We start from the raw sequence: 16,634 nt of genomic DNA on the forward strand, positions 1-16,634 counted from the left end.
ACCCAACATGGGGCTCAAACTTACACCCCCAAGATCAAGAATCACATGTTCTATTGACTGAGTCAACCAAGTACCCCTTGCATGGTATTTTTTAACAAAATCAAAAGCATTCCAAAGTCATCCAAACAGAGGTCAACCACATCCTCAGATCCTGAATTATGTGGAAGAAATTTTGTGGACTTCACATGTGCCTGAGTTGTAAAACCTTAGCAATAATACTCTGGTCTCAAACCTTCATTTTTAAAAGTCATCTGAGATTCCACACTTGACCTAGAACAAAGCAGCAATTTTTCTGAATCATCTCTGTGCCTTTGCGTCCAAAGGTCCTCTATACTTTGAGACCTGGGGCACAGGGTCTCAAATTGGATATAAGTTTCGTTTGCCAAATCATCTTCCCAAAAGGACTCTGACCCACATTGCAGTTTACAAACTTTGTACAACAGGAAAAAGATCAATGGCAAGACAACAATACAGGCAGTACCGCTCACCACGATAAGGAAAGACACTTGAGAATCACCTTCTTCTTCAACTCTGTCAACAGTAAAGGTGATACATTCGTCCTTCTGGGGAGGCACTCCCTTTGGACAGACACATGCTATGTATTGCCTGCCAGGCTCCAAGCCATCTATGGTTACTTGGTTCTTGCTGGAGTCTACATTCAGCAGCAGCAGGTCCTTCTCTCCATACTTGGAATACAAGATGGCCACCTCGGACTTACGCGTCGTGTTGAAAGTGTTCCACAGCAAAGTCACACTCTCTTCAGTCTTGCTGACTACCCTGAGATTTGCTATTGTGGCATTTGTCTCCATTGGCATTGCTTGATCCAACGATACCAACTCTTCTTTTTTGCTTGCACTAGCTGAAGGAACCTTACTTCTACCCATCTCCACCTTTAAATTTCTTTTCCCACCTGGGCGCAGCTGGAGTGACTGTTGGCTGAACAAGGTGGGGTTTGTTGAAATTCTGGTTCTTGGAGTTGTGGTTGAAGAAACAATGGAAGAGAGGAAAGGAGATGAGAAGAAAGCGCTGGAGGGAGGAGATGAAGTAGAAGTAGAAAGAAAAATGGAAGAAGCAAGGGAGGAAGAGGAGTTAGAGGACCAGGGTGATGACACTGAACCGGGTGTAGATGTAGATCTAGATCCTGGCTGGACTCTTTGCTCAAGGTGATCTCCGGTTCTTTCAGGGGTGTCTGATAATACGGTGGTTGTGGCAACACCAACCACTGTCACGGTAACCACAGCTTCTGACATCCCAGCCAAATTTTTGGCCTTACATTTGTAATCCCCAGCATCCTTGTAAGAAATACCTGTCAAACTTATTATGGACCATCTGATTCCTTTCCCTGGAGATTCCTGAATGACTGTAAGAAAAAAATGTATATATACTCTGTGAGGAAAAACTCAAGCAACATGGCCACTAATTTGATTCTACACGTATCCCTTTCACATAACCCAAGAAGGAAATGGCACCCTCCAAGTCTCTGATGGCAGGTAATTGGTCTGTAAGGTCTATGCCGTGCCGGGTTCCATGAGGTCTGTATGGGAAATGGTATTTTAAAAAGACATGGGGCTGTGAATTGTGAGACTTGGTTTTAGTAAATGTTGGTCCACTGATTAGTGTTTGATTTCCGACAAGTCAATTAAGCCTTTTTTTAAAGCCTCTGTTACAATATTTTTAAGAGAAGACTAAGTAGACTGAAGGATCCTTTCCAAATGTAACTCACGGTGGTCTTATAAAATGGCTATTACAGGGGCGCCTGGGTGGCTCAGTCGGTTAAGCGTCCGGCTTCAGCTCAGGTCATGATCGCACGTTCGTGTGTTCAAGCCCCGCGTCAGGCTCTGTGCTGACGGCTCGGAGCCTGGAGCCTGCTTCAGATTCTGTGTCTCCCTCTCTCTCTGCCCCTCCCTGCTCATGCTCTGCCTCTCTCTGTCTCAAAAATAAATAAAACACTAAAAAAAAAAAAAAATGGCTATTACAAGGTCTTAAATATTTCCCCAAATAGTTTTTCATTATAATAAAATGCTATCTATCTACATAGCCAGATGGCATAGCAGATAATTTTCTGGCATAGAGGAGTCATAATTAGTATTCTCATCCTTACATTTTACATTTAATCTAGAGAAATTAGTAAACCATGGATTCTATTATTTGCAGAATAATATACTATTTTTGCAAATTTTGAATCTTACTTTCCTAAACACTAAAATCTAACATATTACCTTTCGGTCTTGGTTTGTGAATCTTTCTGAAGAATAATAATGTACTGAGCACTATCCTAGTACCCCAAACTTTAGCTTACTACCTTAGGCTGTGGGCCATTCACTATCTATTTGTAAGAATATTAAGTCTTAACTATTTTTAATTCCATCAGGTTTCATTATTTCTACCTTGATTTGCATTTAATTTTAATGACTTTTAAAAAATATATCACTCTAATGTAGCAAGACAAAGGCCTTATTTGCAGTCATCCATCCACTGGATCATGTTGTTTTCTATCTAAAAAAAAATCAGATTGTCTAATTTCATCTATGTAGTTAGTGAGATAAACTGAGAAAAAGGTTAACCAATAAAATGAACCTTTTGAAGTTCTTTAACCCAATAATTTTGGTGTATTTTTTTAGAATTAACTAGCCAATTTCAGATCACACAAAACATGAGTTTCAATTCAGATCTTTGAAAACTTCAAGTCTTATAGGCCTAAATAAGGAAATACCTGTGTAATTAACTGGCGAGCTGTCTGATCTGGTCCATGTGAGCTGTGGAGTAGGCTGGCCAGTAGCATCACACCGCAGCAGAACATTACTGCCCAGAGCAGATGTGATCTGGGTGGCCGACGTCATCACTGATGGCTTCAAGCACTGTTCCAACTCAGCCCGCTGAAATAAAATCCCTGACAGGCGCTCAGGTTCACTACAAATCATCAGTGGGTCAAGAAGCACTACAGCAGGGTCAGCAACTTTTGACAACTCGATCATTTTAGAAATGTGACAGTCACAGAACCAAGGGTTGTCCTGCAGACCTAAACCAGAAGGGAGGAAAAGACTGATAAAGCTTATTCTGTTGACTTCAGTTTACATCACAGCCACTTGGGCAAGCAAGTGTTTGCACTGTTTCCCTAAAATAAAAGTGGTTTGAGGGATGACATGGGAGTCACCTCCCTGTCAGTTTTGCCCTGCAATCTGGCTACCGGAATGAACATAGCCTGTCAGTTCAGATCATTAGTGATCGTAGCCAACATTTATTGAGCGTTTACTCTGTACAGGCCTTTGTTCTAAGCACTTACCTCTATTATTTCATTTAGTCCCAAAAATCCTATGAGGAAGAGTATTAGTATGCTCATTTTAAAAATGAAGAAGCTGGGGGCACCTGGATGGCTCGGTCAGTTGAGGGTCTGGCTTCAGCTCAGGTCATGATCTCACAGTTTGTGGGTTTGAGCCCCACATCAGGCTCTGTGCTGATGGCTCAGAGGCTGTAGCCTGTCTTCAGTTTCTGTATCTCCCTCTTTCTGTGACCCTCCCTTGCTCACTCTCTCTCTCTCTCTCTCTCTCTCTCTCAAAAAAAAAAATAAAACTTTTTTTTTTTTATGAAGAAGCTGAGATATAGAGAAATCAAATGCTTTGACCTAGGTCACATAGCTAATCAGCATCTGACCAAATATGTTAATCCCAGTACCACAGAATACTATCAATACACTGATAGAGATATTTCTAGGGTGCTATGGAGTACCTATATTACTGTAAGGATTGAGGGTGTAGATAGACACCTAACTCTGCCTGCACTGTGTCATGGTTTTGTGTGATCTGAAGACCTTTGGAGGTAGGACAAGTTCTGTGTAGCATGTAGAGTGAGATGCAGGCAATGTCAGGAGATAAGACTGGAGACTGGGAGAGGCTAGAACAGAGCTTGCCATTAATGCCATATGCGGGGACTGTGAATGTGCCCTGCCCAAATCCCTCTTCAGGAGAGAAGCGGCAGCAAGGAATGCAGTTAGCTGACAGCCTCTGGTGGAGGACTGCCTCAGCTTTCAGAACTGTTAGCAGATGTGCTTTGGCCTTCAAGAAGGCTGTCAGCGAGAGCTTTAAAGGCAAGTGAGGAAAATGTAACTATTGGAAACCAGAATGAAGGAGACGCTTTTATGGAGTGGCAGAAAGTTTAGAAACACTGCCACCTGTGGTTAACGGGGAAAGGAGAAAACACATTCAAGGAAATGAATGTTTTAGCTAATGATATTTCCACACAGAGCATTGAAACTGCTGCCCAGTTCTCCTCGCTGCTGGTAGTAAAATGTGAAGGGCAGACACCGGCGAAAGGAAAAGCTGTTAAAGGGGTCAATATTTCCAGGGTTCTGTAATAAAATTGGGTCTTAATCCCAGCCTCTCCAAAGTTCTCAAATTAAGAAAGGGCTTCAGAGCAAAAGTCAAATCCAGGGACAGTGAAAGTATATAATTATTTGCTAAGATCCCAGAAGCATCTAAGGTGGTGCTTCAGAGCCTTTGGTCAAACAAAAATCTCTCTAACATTTGTAAATGTCCCATGTAAATAAGGAGCAAGGTTGAAAGAGATTTACCCCCAAAAGGTTTATGGTTGTGGCTTTTTATTAATGGAGTGGATTATACATTGATTCATAAAGGGAAAAACAGAATCACAATTTTTAAAAATTCTAACAATGTTGGAGGATTTAACTGTTCATTCGTAAATTCTATTTATGTCTCTTTATGTCTATTTTATTATAATAGCACTTCATGAATGGTTCATATTTTTCTGCCAGTGTTTATAAAACTTTACAGTGTTTTTAATCTTCTATCTTAGGAATTTCACTTCTTCCGTGTATAAATTGCCTTGAACTTTTTCCTCTTAGATTTAGTGAATCTATGACCAGTTCTCTAAAATCCAACTTACCAGCAAACATCAAATTCATTCTATCATGTAATAATATGTGGATAATACTTTTTGCTCACAAAACACTTGCTATGCTGAATCTTTGCTTTATAAAAGAACCAAACAAGTTGCCAGCAATTGTTTGTTTCCTGTATGGCAAATATTGTACTTGTCAAGAATTGTAAAGGGTCTGAGTTTTATCCGACTTTAGGGTGACTGGTTGGCAGAAGACATAAGACTCCTGGTCAGAGACGAAGGAGCTCTGGAGGAAGACATTTTTATCTTATACTGGGCAGTAAACATGCCTACCCTTTGCTCTGGAGGGAGATATACCTTTACCTTCCAAAGCAGTTCTGTACATAAACATCCTTAAAAAGATAGTTCAGAACAAAAGGCAGTCAGTGCTGCCTCTGCTCACAAGACAGGCAGAAATGTGAAAAATCACGGAAAATTGTCTTCCAGCAGTGCTAAGTATGCTGAAGGATTTGTCTACCTCAATCCTGACAATAGCATGAGGTGGATAATATTAGTATCATTATCATTTTAAAGAGGAAAAAGCCAGCACTCAGAGAGGTTAAGGGATCTGCCTGTGGTTACACAATTGAATATAGTCAGGATTTGAACCTCTGTATCCTGATTTTAAATCTCTCATTCTCAAGCACTATATGTCTTATACTGACCTCAGGAAGCTAATATGATTTTTCGAGTTTCACATCAGAGGATGCTAAAGCACAAACAGATTACGGCCTTGATTCTATAAGTAGCTTAGAGTCTTGACTAAATCTCAGATGTTTTAGACTCCTAATCTACTATCCCTTCCACAATAACTCATTTCATCACCCAAAAACATCTAGAGCCACGGGTGGCAGCTATAGTGCTGTTGTCTAGGAACACATCTCAAAGCAGCCATGTCCAGAGCACAAATGTCTACATAGGGAGACGATCCAAGAACTGTAACATTAACAGGTTTATTCATGCTTTGAAACTGTCATAAAAATGTGTTAATGGCGAAACAAAATTCTCTTAAAAGTTAACCCAACTGGTTATGTTTAAAAGTTACATAAAACAGGAAAATATTTTAAATCCCTCAAAAATATGTTTATTCTAGCTTTGAAACATCTAAGGTCAAAGGCACAACTTTTAAAGCCTGAATAATAGTAATGACTTGAGTGCTGAACACATTCACCAAATGTTGTTTTTTTCTTTTGGGGACAAAGGTACAAGAACTCCCTGAAGTTAAACTGTTATTTGGACTGCATTCCTTCAAGGCAACACACCTACCACAGTCACAGTAATTTGCATTAATTAATTTAGTTTATGTAACTATTCTTGGATGGGGCAAACCAACTTTGCCTGATTCCTTTTCTAAAAGGACACTGTTTTCCATACATCACAGTAGTTGAATTAAATGTGCTATTTTTTGTGTGTGAAAAGTCAGCAATAAATACCTGTACAAAAGTTATTCTATAAGCTCTTGAAAGCAAAGACCATGTCTTAGTCCGTTTTGTGGTGGCAATGGTGTCTAACAATTCAGGGGGGAGTTAAAATCTTTTCAACAAATGGGTGCTGGAACAACTGGCCACCTGTTTGGAAAAAACCTCAACCCCTACCTTTTGAGTACACTATACTCAAAAACTGAGATGGACCACAGTCTTAAGCACAAAAGCTAAGAATAGAAAGCCAGAAACTGAATATAAAAAATAAAACTATAAGGAAAATAGAATATTTCTGTGACTTGTAGGAAGCCAAATATTTCCTAGATGAGATACAAAAATCTAGTAAATCAGATATCCTTAAAATTTTAAAGTTTCTTATCAAAGACACCATGAAGAAAATGAAACTACAGCCTTGGAGAAAATATTAATTATACATATAACTAACTGGGGCACCTGGGTGGCTCAGTGGGTTAAGCATCCCACTTTGGCTCAGCTCATGATCTCACCATTCCCAAGTTCAAGACCCAAATCGGGCTTTGTTCCAACAGCTCAGCACCTGGAGCCTTTCAGATTCTGTGTCTCCCTCTTGCTCTCTGCCTTTCCTCTGCTCATGCTCATGCTCATGCTCTGTCTCTCTCTGTCTCTCTCTCTCTCTCTCTCTCTCTCTCTCTCAAAAATAATAAAATAAACATTACTTTATTAAAAAATTTTTAAACAAAAATAACAATACATATAACCGACAAAAAGCTTATATTCAATAAAAAAAAGAAAATAACTTTAAAAAATTATATATTGGGATAAAGGAATATAGCAATGACCAATATCCCAATGAAAACAGTAGTCATCAGGGAAATGCAAATTAAATCACAGTGTGACATCACTCCCTGACCCACCCACCCCCAGGGGATGGCTGAAATGACAAAGACTGACAACCTCAAGTGTCAGGGAGGATATGGAGCAAGTAGACTATTACAGAGTGCTGGTGTCAGTGTAAAATGGTACGACCTCTTTGGGAACTTGGAAGTTTCTTAAAGAGTTATTATAGTCATCTTACGACCTCGCAATTTCAATCCTAGGAATTTATCCAAAAGAAATAGAAAAGAGGTTCTACAAAAACCTTTGCATAAAAATGTTAACAGCAGCTTAATTCACAATCGCTAAAAACTGGTAACAGCCCATGTGTCCAAAAACAGGAGAAAGGTTTAACAATTCATACATTCATAAAATTGAATATGATACTGCAAAAGGAACTATTCATACATGCAGTGACATGGATGAATCTGAAGAACAATAGTGTTAAATGAAAGAAGCCAGGCACAAGAGTGTATTTTATGATTCCGTTTACATAAAATTCTAGGGCAAACAAAATTAACCTATTGTAATAGAAATAAAAATAGTGGAAGGAGTGCCTGGGTGGCTCAGTCGGTTAAGAATCCGACTTCAGCTCAGGTCATGATCTCAGGGTTTGTGGGTTGGAGTCCTGTGCTGACAGCTTGTGGCCAGGAGCCTGCTTTGGATTCTGTGACTCCCTCTCACTCTGCCCCTGTCTGCTCACATCCGTGTCTCTCTCCTTCAAAAATAAACATTAAAAAATTAAAAAAAAAGAAAATAAAAATAGTGGTTGCTTGGAATGGAGGAGATTGAGAAAAGGCACAAGGGAACTTTCCAGTGTGATAAATTATTCCGTATCTTCATGAGGGTATGGGTTCTGTGGAGGTATATCATTTATCATCATTTACTGAGTTGTGCACTTAGGATCCGTGGTATGCAAACTGTACTTCAACTCCTCAATTTAGAAAAGGTTTGAAAAACAAAAGAATGATATCTCTCAAGATAAACTGAACTTGAAGCTTGACTCTGCCTCTCTACCAGCTGTAAAAAGGTGGTAATAATTATAGACCTACTTTATGGTGTTGTCCTGAAGGCTGAGATACTGCCAGGGAGTCCTTAGAGGAGCACCTAGCAAGGAGTCAGCCTTAACTGCGTGGGTTTATCTCCTTTGTGCATAGCAAAGAACAAGCATATCAACAGGGACTGAGGTGTGTTTGTTGAATTAAATTAATGCTGTTTTAGAAAATTTTGTGGGAATACTCATGTGGCTGCTGCCCTTTAGGTGAACTTCATTCTAATCTGGAGAAGAGCTTATGTTTGCAATTGAGCAAATTTCAATACCAGTAAAATACACCAAAAAATCCTTTTATACCCTGTCCTACTATAAGCTTTTTCCTCTAAGAATGTTGAGTCTTATAGACTCTGCCTATGTAAATATTTGTTTATTACTGAGAAAGGGACCATGGAAATTTACCTGTATTGCAAATCAAAAATTCAATCTAGTTTCACAGTTCACTTAAATGTTTACTTGCAAAACACTCATTGTGTTTTTATGATACATTAGAGGATCATTTGATTAAGCTGATATTTTTACTCATGTAGAACTAGAGGAGTAATGGGAAAACCTCTCCCTAATTTTTTATATTAAATGAATATACTATTTAAGGAGATAGTAATGAATACATGAGGAAACTAACTAGTATTATTATATGCAGTATCTCGCATTACAAAGGCGTATGGAAGAGCATGCGTTCAGGAGCCACACAGCCTGTATTCACACCCCGGCTCCATCAGTGTGATAAGTAAATTTGGGCATGTGGCTTGTGTCTCAATTCTTCTTCTGTAAAATGAGGATGAAATGATACTTCATACAAGGTTAATATGAGACTGGAAGAAGTTATATCTGTAAAGTATAAGAACGAGAGTTGGCCTTGAGTAAGCACTCCATCAATATAAGCTATTATATCATGGTTACAAACAGAACCTCTGTCTGCCAACAATAACACACATGGTACAATAACAATTAAATAAGAGCAGAACGTATTCCACTATAATAATAGAAAAGTAAATTCTATAAGGTACCTGGAAAGATATAATTGCTACTTAAACCCTGGGTTCTAGAAAAGTTAGAACTGGTTCTCATCACCATATTTGAATGACAAAATGGGAAGATTCCAATATAGTTAAAATAACAGAAAAAGCCAAAATAGAGGAGTCTTTCTTTATAGGACACTTATATCTCAGTCACAGCTGCTATGGATTATTGTTGATCTAATATTACAACCTCAGAGACTGCCCACTTCATATTCTAAAGAATTGTCACATAAAATATAATATTCTCATTGGAGTCCTATGAGTCGGAAAGAAGGAGTGAGTCCTCCCATCTCCATTTTCCAGATGAGAAACTTGAGTTTTCTGCGTGTGATTCACACACGAGAGCCAGTCCTTTATTTTATTTTTTAACATTTATTCATCTTTGAGAGATGGAGGGAGGCAAAGAGTGAGCAGGGGAGGGGCAGAGAAAGAGAGAGAGACACAGAATCCAAAGCAGGCTCCAGCTCTGAGCTGTGAGCACAAGGCCCGACATGGGGCTCAAAGCCATGAACCGTGAGATCATGACCTGAGCCTAAGTCGGACACTTAACTGACTGAGCCACGCAGGCGCCCTGAGCCAGTCTTCTTATTAGAGGAGAGCATTCCTTCCCCTTTGTTACATAGCAGGCAGGCAGGGCTTTGCTAAGATCAGCAGCCACATGTGGTTGAGCATGTTTCAAAATATCTTCTGTTATTTATTATCGTGATTATCATCATTATTGTAATAGTAATGCATGACCAATGCAGAACATTTTGAAAATATAAAATACTAAAAAGATAACCCCCCACCCAAAGAGGACAGTTAGCCAACTAGTGTATTTTTCAATCTTTTTCTTTGCACATTTTATTTTTCTTTGTTTGTTTTATTTTAGAGAGAGCATTGCAAGCAGGGGAGAGGGCCAGAGGGAGGGAGAGAGAATCCTAGGCAGGCTCCATGCTCAGTGCACAACCCTGAGATCATGACCTGAGCCAGAGTCAAGAGTCAGACATTCAACCAACTGAGCCACCCAGGCGCCCCTCTTTGCACATTTTAAAATAGTTATGATCATGAATATGTATAATTACATACCTTCATTTTTCACTCTAATTTTATGCCAAAAGTATTTTCATATCACCTTTTTAAAGAATCTGCTTTTGAAGAATCTGGACTCTGAAGCATAGGTAAAGCTGTTTATGTCCATGGACTATGAAATTTTATAACCCTTTCCAATTTGATCCCTAAATTTTCATCCAGATTTAACTCACAAGGTAAAAATATTAATGTCCCAAAAACTTCATAGTGATATTAGTAATTAGTGGCTAGTCATTAGGGAGGTATTAATAAGAATTTATTAATTTGATTTTATTTTCTACTATCTATCTCCATTTGGTAATTCTATTAGGACCAAGAGTCACTTTTAAAGAAACTTAGAAAAATGTGTAGAGAAATAGAATCTCAGTGTTTAAGACAATTTCTAGCTATTAGTCTGTTTTTTTTAATGTTTTATTTTATTTTTGATACAGGGAGAGACAGAGCATGAGAGAGGGAGGGGCAGAGAGAGAGAAGGAGACACAGAACCGGAAGCAGGCTCCAGGCTCTGAGCTAGCTGTCAGCACAGAGCCTGACGTGGGGCTCGAACCCACGAACGTGAGATCTGACCTGAGCTGAAGTCGGAGGCTTAGCCAACTGAGCCACCCAGGCGCCCTGCTATTAGTCTTACAAGGACTAAATTATTGTCTAAAATAGAGTAAGTAAATACTACAGTATAGGATTACATGGTGCCTGTCATGGTGAACTTAAGAAGAAGGACTCCACAACTATTGTTAAAATAATGTTTTCCCCTAATCCACCCTATAGTACTCCTTTTATTCTTTTTTTTTTTTTTTTTTTTTGAGAGACAGAGAGACACAACACGAGCAGGGGAGGGTCAGAGAGAGAGGGAGACACAGAATCCGAAGCAGACTCCAGGCTCTGAGCTAGGTGCCAGCACAGAGCCCAACATGGGGCTTGAACCCACGAACCGTGAGATCATGACCTGAGCCAAAGCTGGACTCTTAACTGACTGAGCCACTCAGGCGCCCCTCCTTTTATTCTTTAAAAAAATGTTTGAAATACTAGATAAGCAGTAGGTAATCATAAAATAGCCATATAATAAAAAATTACATGATTCTGCTTTTTCTGTCTGTTTCTTATCACTCATATTTTTAGTCTCATAAGCACCAAAATGCATTTACATTTGAACAAAAGCAATGTTAAAATCATTTAAGTGCTGCCATGGCTCTTCCCTTTTTATAAAAAAATCTCAAAGTTATCATTATTTTATTTATAATTTGCTTCAGCAAATATTTGAGCATGTGATATTGGTCATTAGGGAGTCATGGCACAAATATAGCATCGAGTTGCCTCTCACACCAAAAGGCTGATATAGTCATGTCCCTGGCCAAACACCCAGTTCTTTCATCATGAGAAATACAACCTCTCCTGCAGCCCCGATGGATATAACTGGTGGACTGATGGCACAGCCTTACTGGGTGAACTAGGATTTAGGAAATTGACTTGATCAGAGCCTCAGGCTTGTGTCTAACACAAAAGTGTGAAAGACCTCACTGCCCACAGACACCCCTGAGAAGGGTCTCGGCTCACTGATTTCAATCTGGCAATCACATTTACTGGGTAGTCACCATGTGTAGAGCGCCATGCAAAGCACTGTGGGAAGATACAAAAAAAGGAAGAGAGAGACTTACTGGAAGTTTACACTTGAAGAACCCAAAACAAATACCCATAGCACCTAAATAAAGTCAAGATCAAAGTCTACAAAACATATCATCGTTAAACTAAGAGACCAAATCCATTAGGAGACAGCAATAACTGGTGTCTTCATCATTTCTTTTTAGATTAAGAAAATTTGGAAGCTATTCTCCCTAATTAAACCACTGCTACCCCATAAAGATGCCAGTGCCCCTCTTCCACTCCTGAAGAGCCTGATAAAGAGCTGGAGAGGGAACAGAGCAGGTTGGCTGGGGCAGAGCATAGAGCATTGACGTGTTCACAGAAACAGGGCAGATCGGTAGATTTTGTCACTCAGCCCCAGTATCTCTAACAGCAGTAAGCATCAGTCTCTCAGTTTATGAAGCCAACTCTCCTCCCTCCTCCAACACATACACTGCAGTCCTCCCTCCAGCGCTCATACAGAGACATTACACCTTACACAAGGTAAATGGGTCAATTCACCTTGGCTCAACCAATAAGGTGCCATTCCATCAAAAGTCAAGTATAGAGGAAGAAGCCAAATTCAATAAATATGAAACGACTGAACAACTGAAGGCACGCAAGGCAAATTATCTGGATCTGAGAAGCCCAGGGGCTTCTGAGCTTACCAAGAATAATTCTTCGTGGCGAAAGGTCCAGGCTTCTTGACGATGTTGTAAGTAAGTGGGGCCAGCTCTCCAGGAAATCTGGGGGTAGTGTGGTTAGCCTGTTGCTTGATAAATCCAAGTAGACGAGGTTCTTCAGGTACCTGACCACCTCATTAGGTACACTGGTTATTCTGTTGTTGTGCAAATCCAGGGTCCTCAACTGGGGCATGTCCAGCAGAGATGCCCAAGGGAAAGCAGTCAGAGAATTTCCATCCAACCGCAGCTCATGCAGCTGCTTTAGGTTGTAAAAGCTGCTGGCATCAAGGCTGGCCACGGAATTGTAAGTCACCCAGAGGTACTGAAGCTCCACCAGGTAGTAGAAGGCCTCTGCGGGAACTCTGCGGATGACAGTCTTCTCTATACGTAGCTTCACAGTGTCCACAGGGAAGTTCATAGGGACCTCGTTCATATCCAGGTCATTACATAGCACCGACCTAGTGTCACAAAAGCAATGGAAGAAAACCTGCTTTCCAAGACCCACGTGACAAAATAGTACATGAAACATGCATCAGTTTTTCATTTCCTACTCATTTTCGCAAAGTATCTGTTCAGCCTGGCTGACCTATTCATAATTCGTCATCACCGTCATCTTCTTCTTTCAAGTTGAACCATATGAAATGGCCATTTTTGTAGGTTAAAAATGATCAAATATCAGCAATTTCATGTAGTTCAACCTACTATTGATGGAACCCCTTATGTGTCAGACCTGTGCATCATGCATCACATCTACCTTATTTATCTTCAACAGCCCTATAAGGTAGATATTGGGTAATAGATAAAAGCACCAGCTTTGGAGTCAGGCTGATCTTGGTTCAGATCTAAGCTCTGCCACTTCCTTTGTGGACAGGAAAAGCCATTTCAATCCCGCAACTTCATTTGCCCATTTGGCACTGTTAGAATGATTAATTGAAATGGATGTAAAATTTTATACCTTCCTGGCATATAATGGGCACTTAATGGGTGTTTGCTATTTTTATCATCAATCTCATTTTTACAGATAGAATAACTGACACCCACCAATGTGAGGTAACTGCCCAAGGTCACATAGCCAGCAGGTTATACAGCCACCTATTAAACCCACATCTGTCCAACTCTAAAGTATGCACTTTTAACCTCTTTAGGAAATGACCCATTTTTATAAGTCCCTTTTAAATAACTTAATTTTAAAAAGGAAGGAAGGGAAGAAGGAAGGAAGGAAGGAAGGAAGGAAAGATAAAGAAAAAGAAAAAGAAAATGAATGTTCATACTAGATGCTTAAAGTCAAACTATCTTAATGTGACCAGTGCATTGCTTTCAGCCTAAGGAATAAACCAGAAACTGCAAGTTTATTCCTTTTACCACTCACTAACTTAAGTGACCTTGAGTAAGTCACATTGTGATCTTGTTTAGTGGCACGTGTAAAACAGGCATAGAAAAACAAGCCTGTCCCATGTGTGGCTATAAAGTATGAAAAATCAGAGAATTCAGATTCTTTTAACCTGAAAAAAAGACCTATTTATCCCTCATTTATACTCACCTGTACTGGATTACTGAAAATGAACAATAAAAATTTTGCAAAGCATGGTCCAAATTATAATACATTATACTTGTAGTACATAATAACAATGAAAGCCATTTGGTAAACACACAACATTGAATCGGTGAATTTTAAAAGCTCGTGTATAATGTGAAGACAAGTAAGTAGCAGAAAGCTGGGGTGTACTGACAGTGTCTTCTCCTTTCTGTAACTTTAGAAGACTATGGAATCCTTGGAATTCTCTAGGAACGCTTCTTATTCTTCATCTCTATTCTGAATTGCAATTTTCAGTGCTACTTTATACCAGAATGATCTGGTTTTTACTTGTTAAGTCAGCATTCCAGTGTAATGGAAGAAAGCCTGGATAGGAAGCTGAAAGATGTAGCGTCTTTATCAATCAGTCATTGCATCAGTTCAGTGCTGTGACCTTGGACAAGTCATTTAATCTCTATACAGTTGTGTATCTTTGTTTATAAAATGACAGTCAAACTTGATTATTTCTAGAGTCCTTGCCAGGCATAATATGCTATGGTTTTTATAAAATCCATCAATAATAGGGTTATCATGAAAGAAAAAACATTTCTGTGACTGTTTTCTCAAAAGTATCCTGCCCAGAGTTATTGACTGCTTCATATCTTTTGTCAAGTAGATCTTTAATTTGTTACATTCTTTCCTTTTCTTAACCCACCCAAAAAGATACAAAGAGTTGGTTAAGTAAAGTTCAAACAGTAACAAAACAAATTACTCAAAAATGTGTTTTACTTGTTATTATTTATTTGTTTCAGGTTGTAAGACATAGGGGCTCCTGGTTGGCTCAGTTGGGTAGGTGTCCCACTTCGGCTCAGGTCATGATCTCACCGCTCATGGGTTTGAGTCCTGCATCAGGCTCTGTGCGGACAGCTCAGAGCCTGGAACCTGCTTTGGATTCTGTGCCTCCCTCTCTCTCTCTCTGACCCTCCCCTGCTCTCACTCTGTCTGTCTCTCTCTTTCCAAAATAAACATTAAAAAATAAAAATAAATAAATAAATTTGTAAGACATAAATTGGGTGATTCTTTTAACTATTTTCATTGAGAAGCTCACTGTTCACTTCAACCAAGCCACAACATACTCTGGTGGTTATTAATATCCTCCCCCCCCCAAAAAAAATCAAGTTCTACCATGTTTAGCTAACAACAGTTCTATTTTGCATTTAGCTTTTATCTCAAAGTACTCACTATATTATAAGTATGTAATTATTCTCACTCCACAGGTAGATGTTAAAGCAACCCAGAGATTAACTAACTTCCGTCAGGCCCCCCAGTGTCTGCAGTAGACAAGGTTGATCTGTATCTTTCAAACTTCTCTTCTTTGTAAACTCCCAATACCTTAAAATGAAAAACTCTAATTATGAGTATCTCTAACTTCAGTCCTGTGCCCTTCCTTCCTACTTTCTAAGGTATATCCAGTTGGCATGAATAACCCCCAAATGAAATGGGAAATCAGGGAAGCAAATATTCTGGGCGTATCAGGTCCCTCCTGCTTGGCCTTCCCTCTCATGCTTTCTGTAAACAAGCTGAGCTGGCTACACACATTTCAGGGTTTGACCTTCTGAAAGGGACACGTTGTGAATACAAGTGCAATGAATATATTTGTAACCCGATAGTCTCAGATAATTTGAGAGTGTTTTAAGATCTAAATTGTTCAAAATGAAAACAAGGGAGAAGCTGACCCGGTATTAAAACAATTAAGTTAAAGCTTATGTAAATTAAACCCTCTCTCCTCTGATACCTGGTCCACAAGTTGCTTTCAAAATAAGGCTGCCTAGTTGGAGTCCTTTTCCTCAGAATCCTTAGAATACTTGGTAGCAAGGAGAGGAGCCTACCTTGATCCCGTGCCGTCATTTCTGCCATGATAATCGCAGGTGCACTGTGAAGGACATGAACAGCTCACTCCCTCCAAAAAGCTAATAAGCACAATGCACAGACATACTGAAAGACGCATCGCTCCTTTTAGAGGTTATTGGAACAAAAAGTAAAAACCAGATCCTTAGCTTCAGACACTGGTGTGCCAGGAATGCAAACAGCCATTTAGTAACAGCAGATTAGATGGGATTAGCTGAGGTCTGTAGTTACTTAACCTTCAAGTGTATTTTACAGGAGATCGATCGACCTAGGCTTTGAATATGATTTCAGCAAAGTAACACATTCCAAGGAAAATGAAAATCAAGCCATGTTAAGAAAGTTTCAATAGTTGCCCATATCCAGATTTGCAAGGAAATGGCTGTTAAATCCTTTCCTATAGATGTAATTGCTACTATATCTTGGAGATATACTTAATGTTAAAAACAATTCAATGTTTTAGGGGTGCTAGAAAATACTGCAGCTTATTTATATAACATTATTAATTATAGTTTTTGCATTTGTGATCTCCAAAAACAAAGTAAACAAAATCCAGTACCTAGATTTTTTAGGCAAAATGCTTCAATCCCCTACTGAGTAGCAGGA

The 16,634-nt window shown here is 39.3% G+C and overlaps 1 protein-coding gene across 1 annotated transcript; it reads right to left on the bottom strand.

The window, feature by feature from the left end:
• Positions 1-206: 206 nt before the first annotated feature.
• On the bottom strand, positions 207-16,131 carry LRIT3 (leucine rich repeat, Ig-like and transmembrane domains 3). Its single transcript, XM_029919195.1, has 4 exons — positions 16,013-16,131; positions 12,596-13,068; positions 2,714-3,019; positions 207-1,360 (listed from the first exon to the last, which is right to left on the bottom strand). Exons 1-4 carry the CDS (start codon positions 16,129-16,131, stop codon positions 207-209), a joined length of 2,052 nt encoding a protein of 683 aa, XP_029775055.1.
• Positions 16,132-16,634: the final 503 nt, after the last annotated feature.

This window comes from Suricata suricatta, chromosome 1 (genome assembly GCF_006229205.1).
Source record: "Suricata suricatta isolate VVHF042 chromosome 1, meerkat_22Aug2017_6uvM2_HiC, whole genome shotgun sequence".
NCBI classification, from domain to species: domain Eukaryota; kingdom Metazoa; phylum Chordata; class Mammalia; order Carnivora; family Herpestidae; genus Suricata; species Suricata suricatta.

Coding starts and splice junctions, on each gene's coding strand:
- LRIT3 (XM_029919195.1), bottom strand. CDS start 16,131: ATGCGTCTTTCAGTATGTCTGTGCATTGTGCTTATTAGCTTTTTGGAG. Junction 13,069..16,012: donor AATGACGGCACGGGATCAAG/GTAGGCTCCTCT, acceptor TTGTGACACTAG/GTCGGTGCTATGTAATGACC. Junction 1,361..2,713: donor CTCGCCAGTTAATTACACAG/GTATTTCCTTAT, acceptor TTTTTCTTACAG/TCATTCAGGAATCTCCAGGG.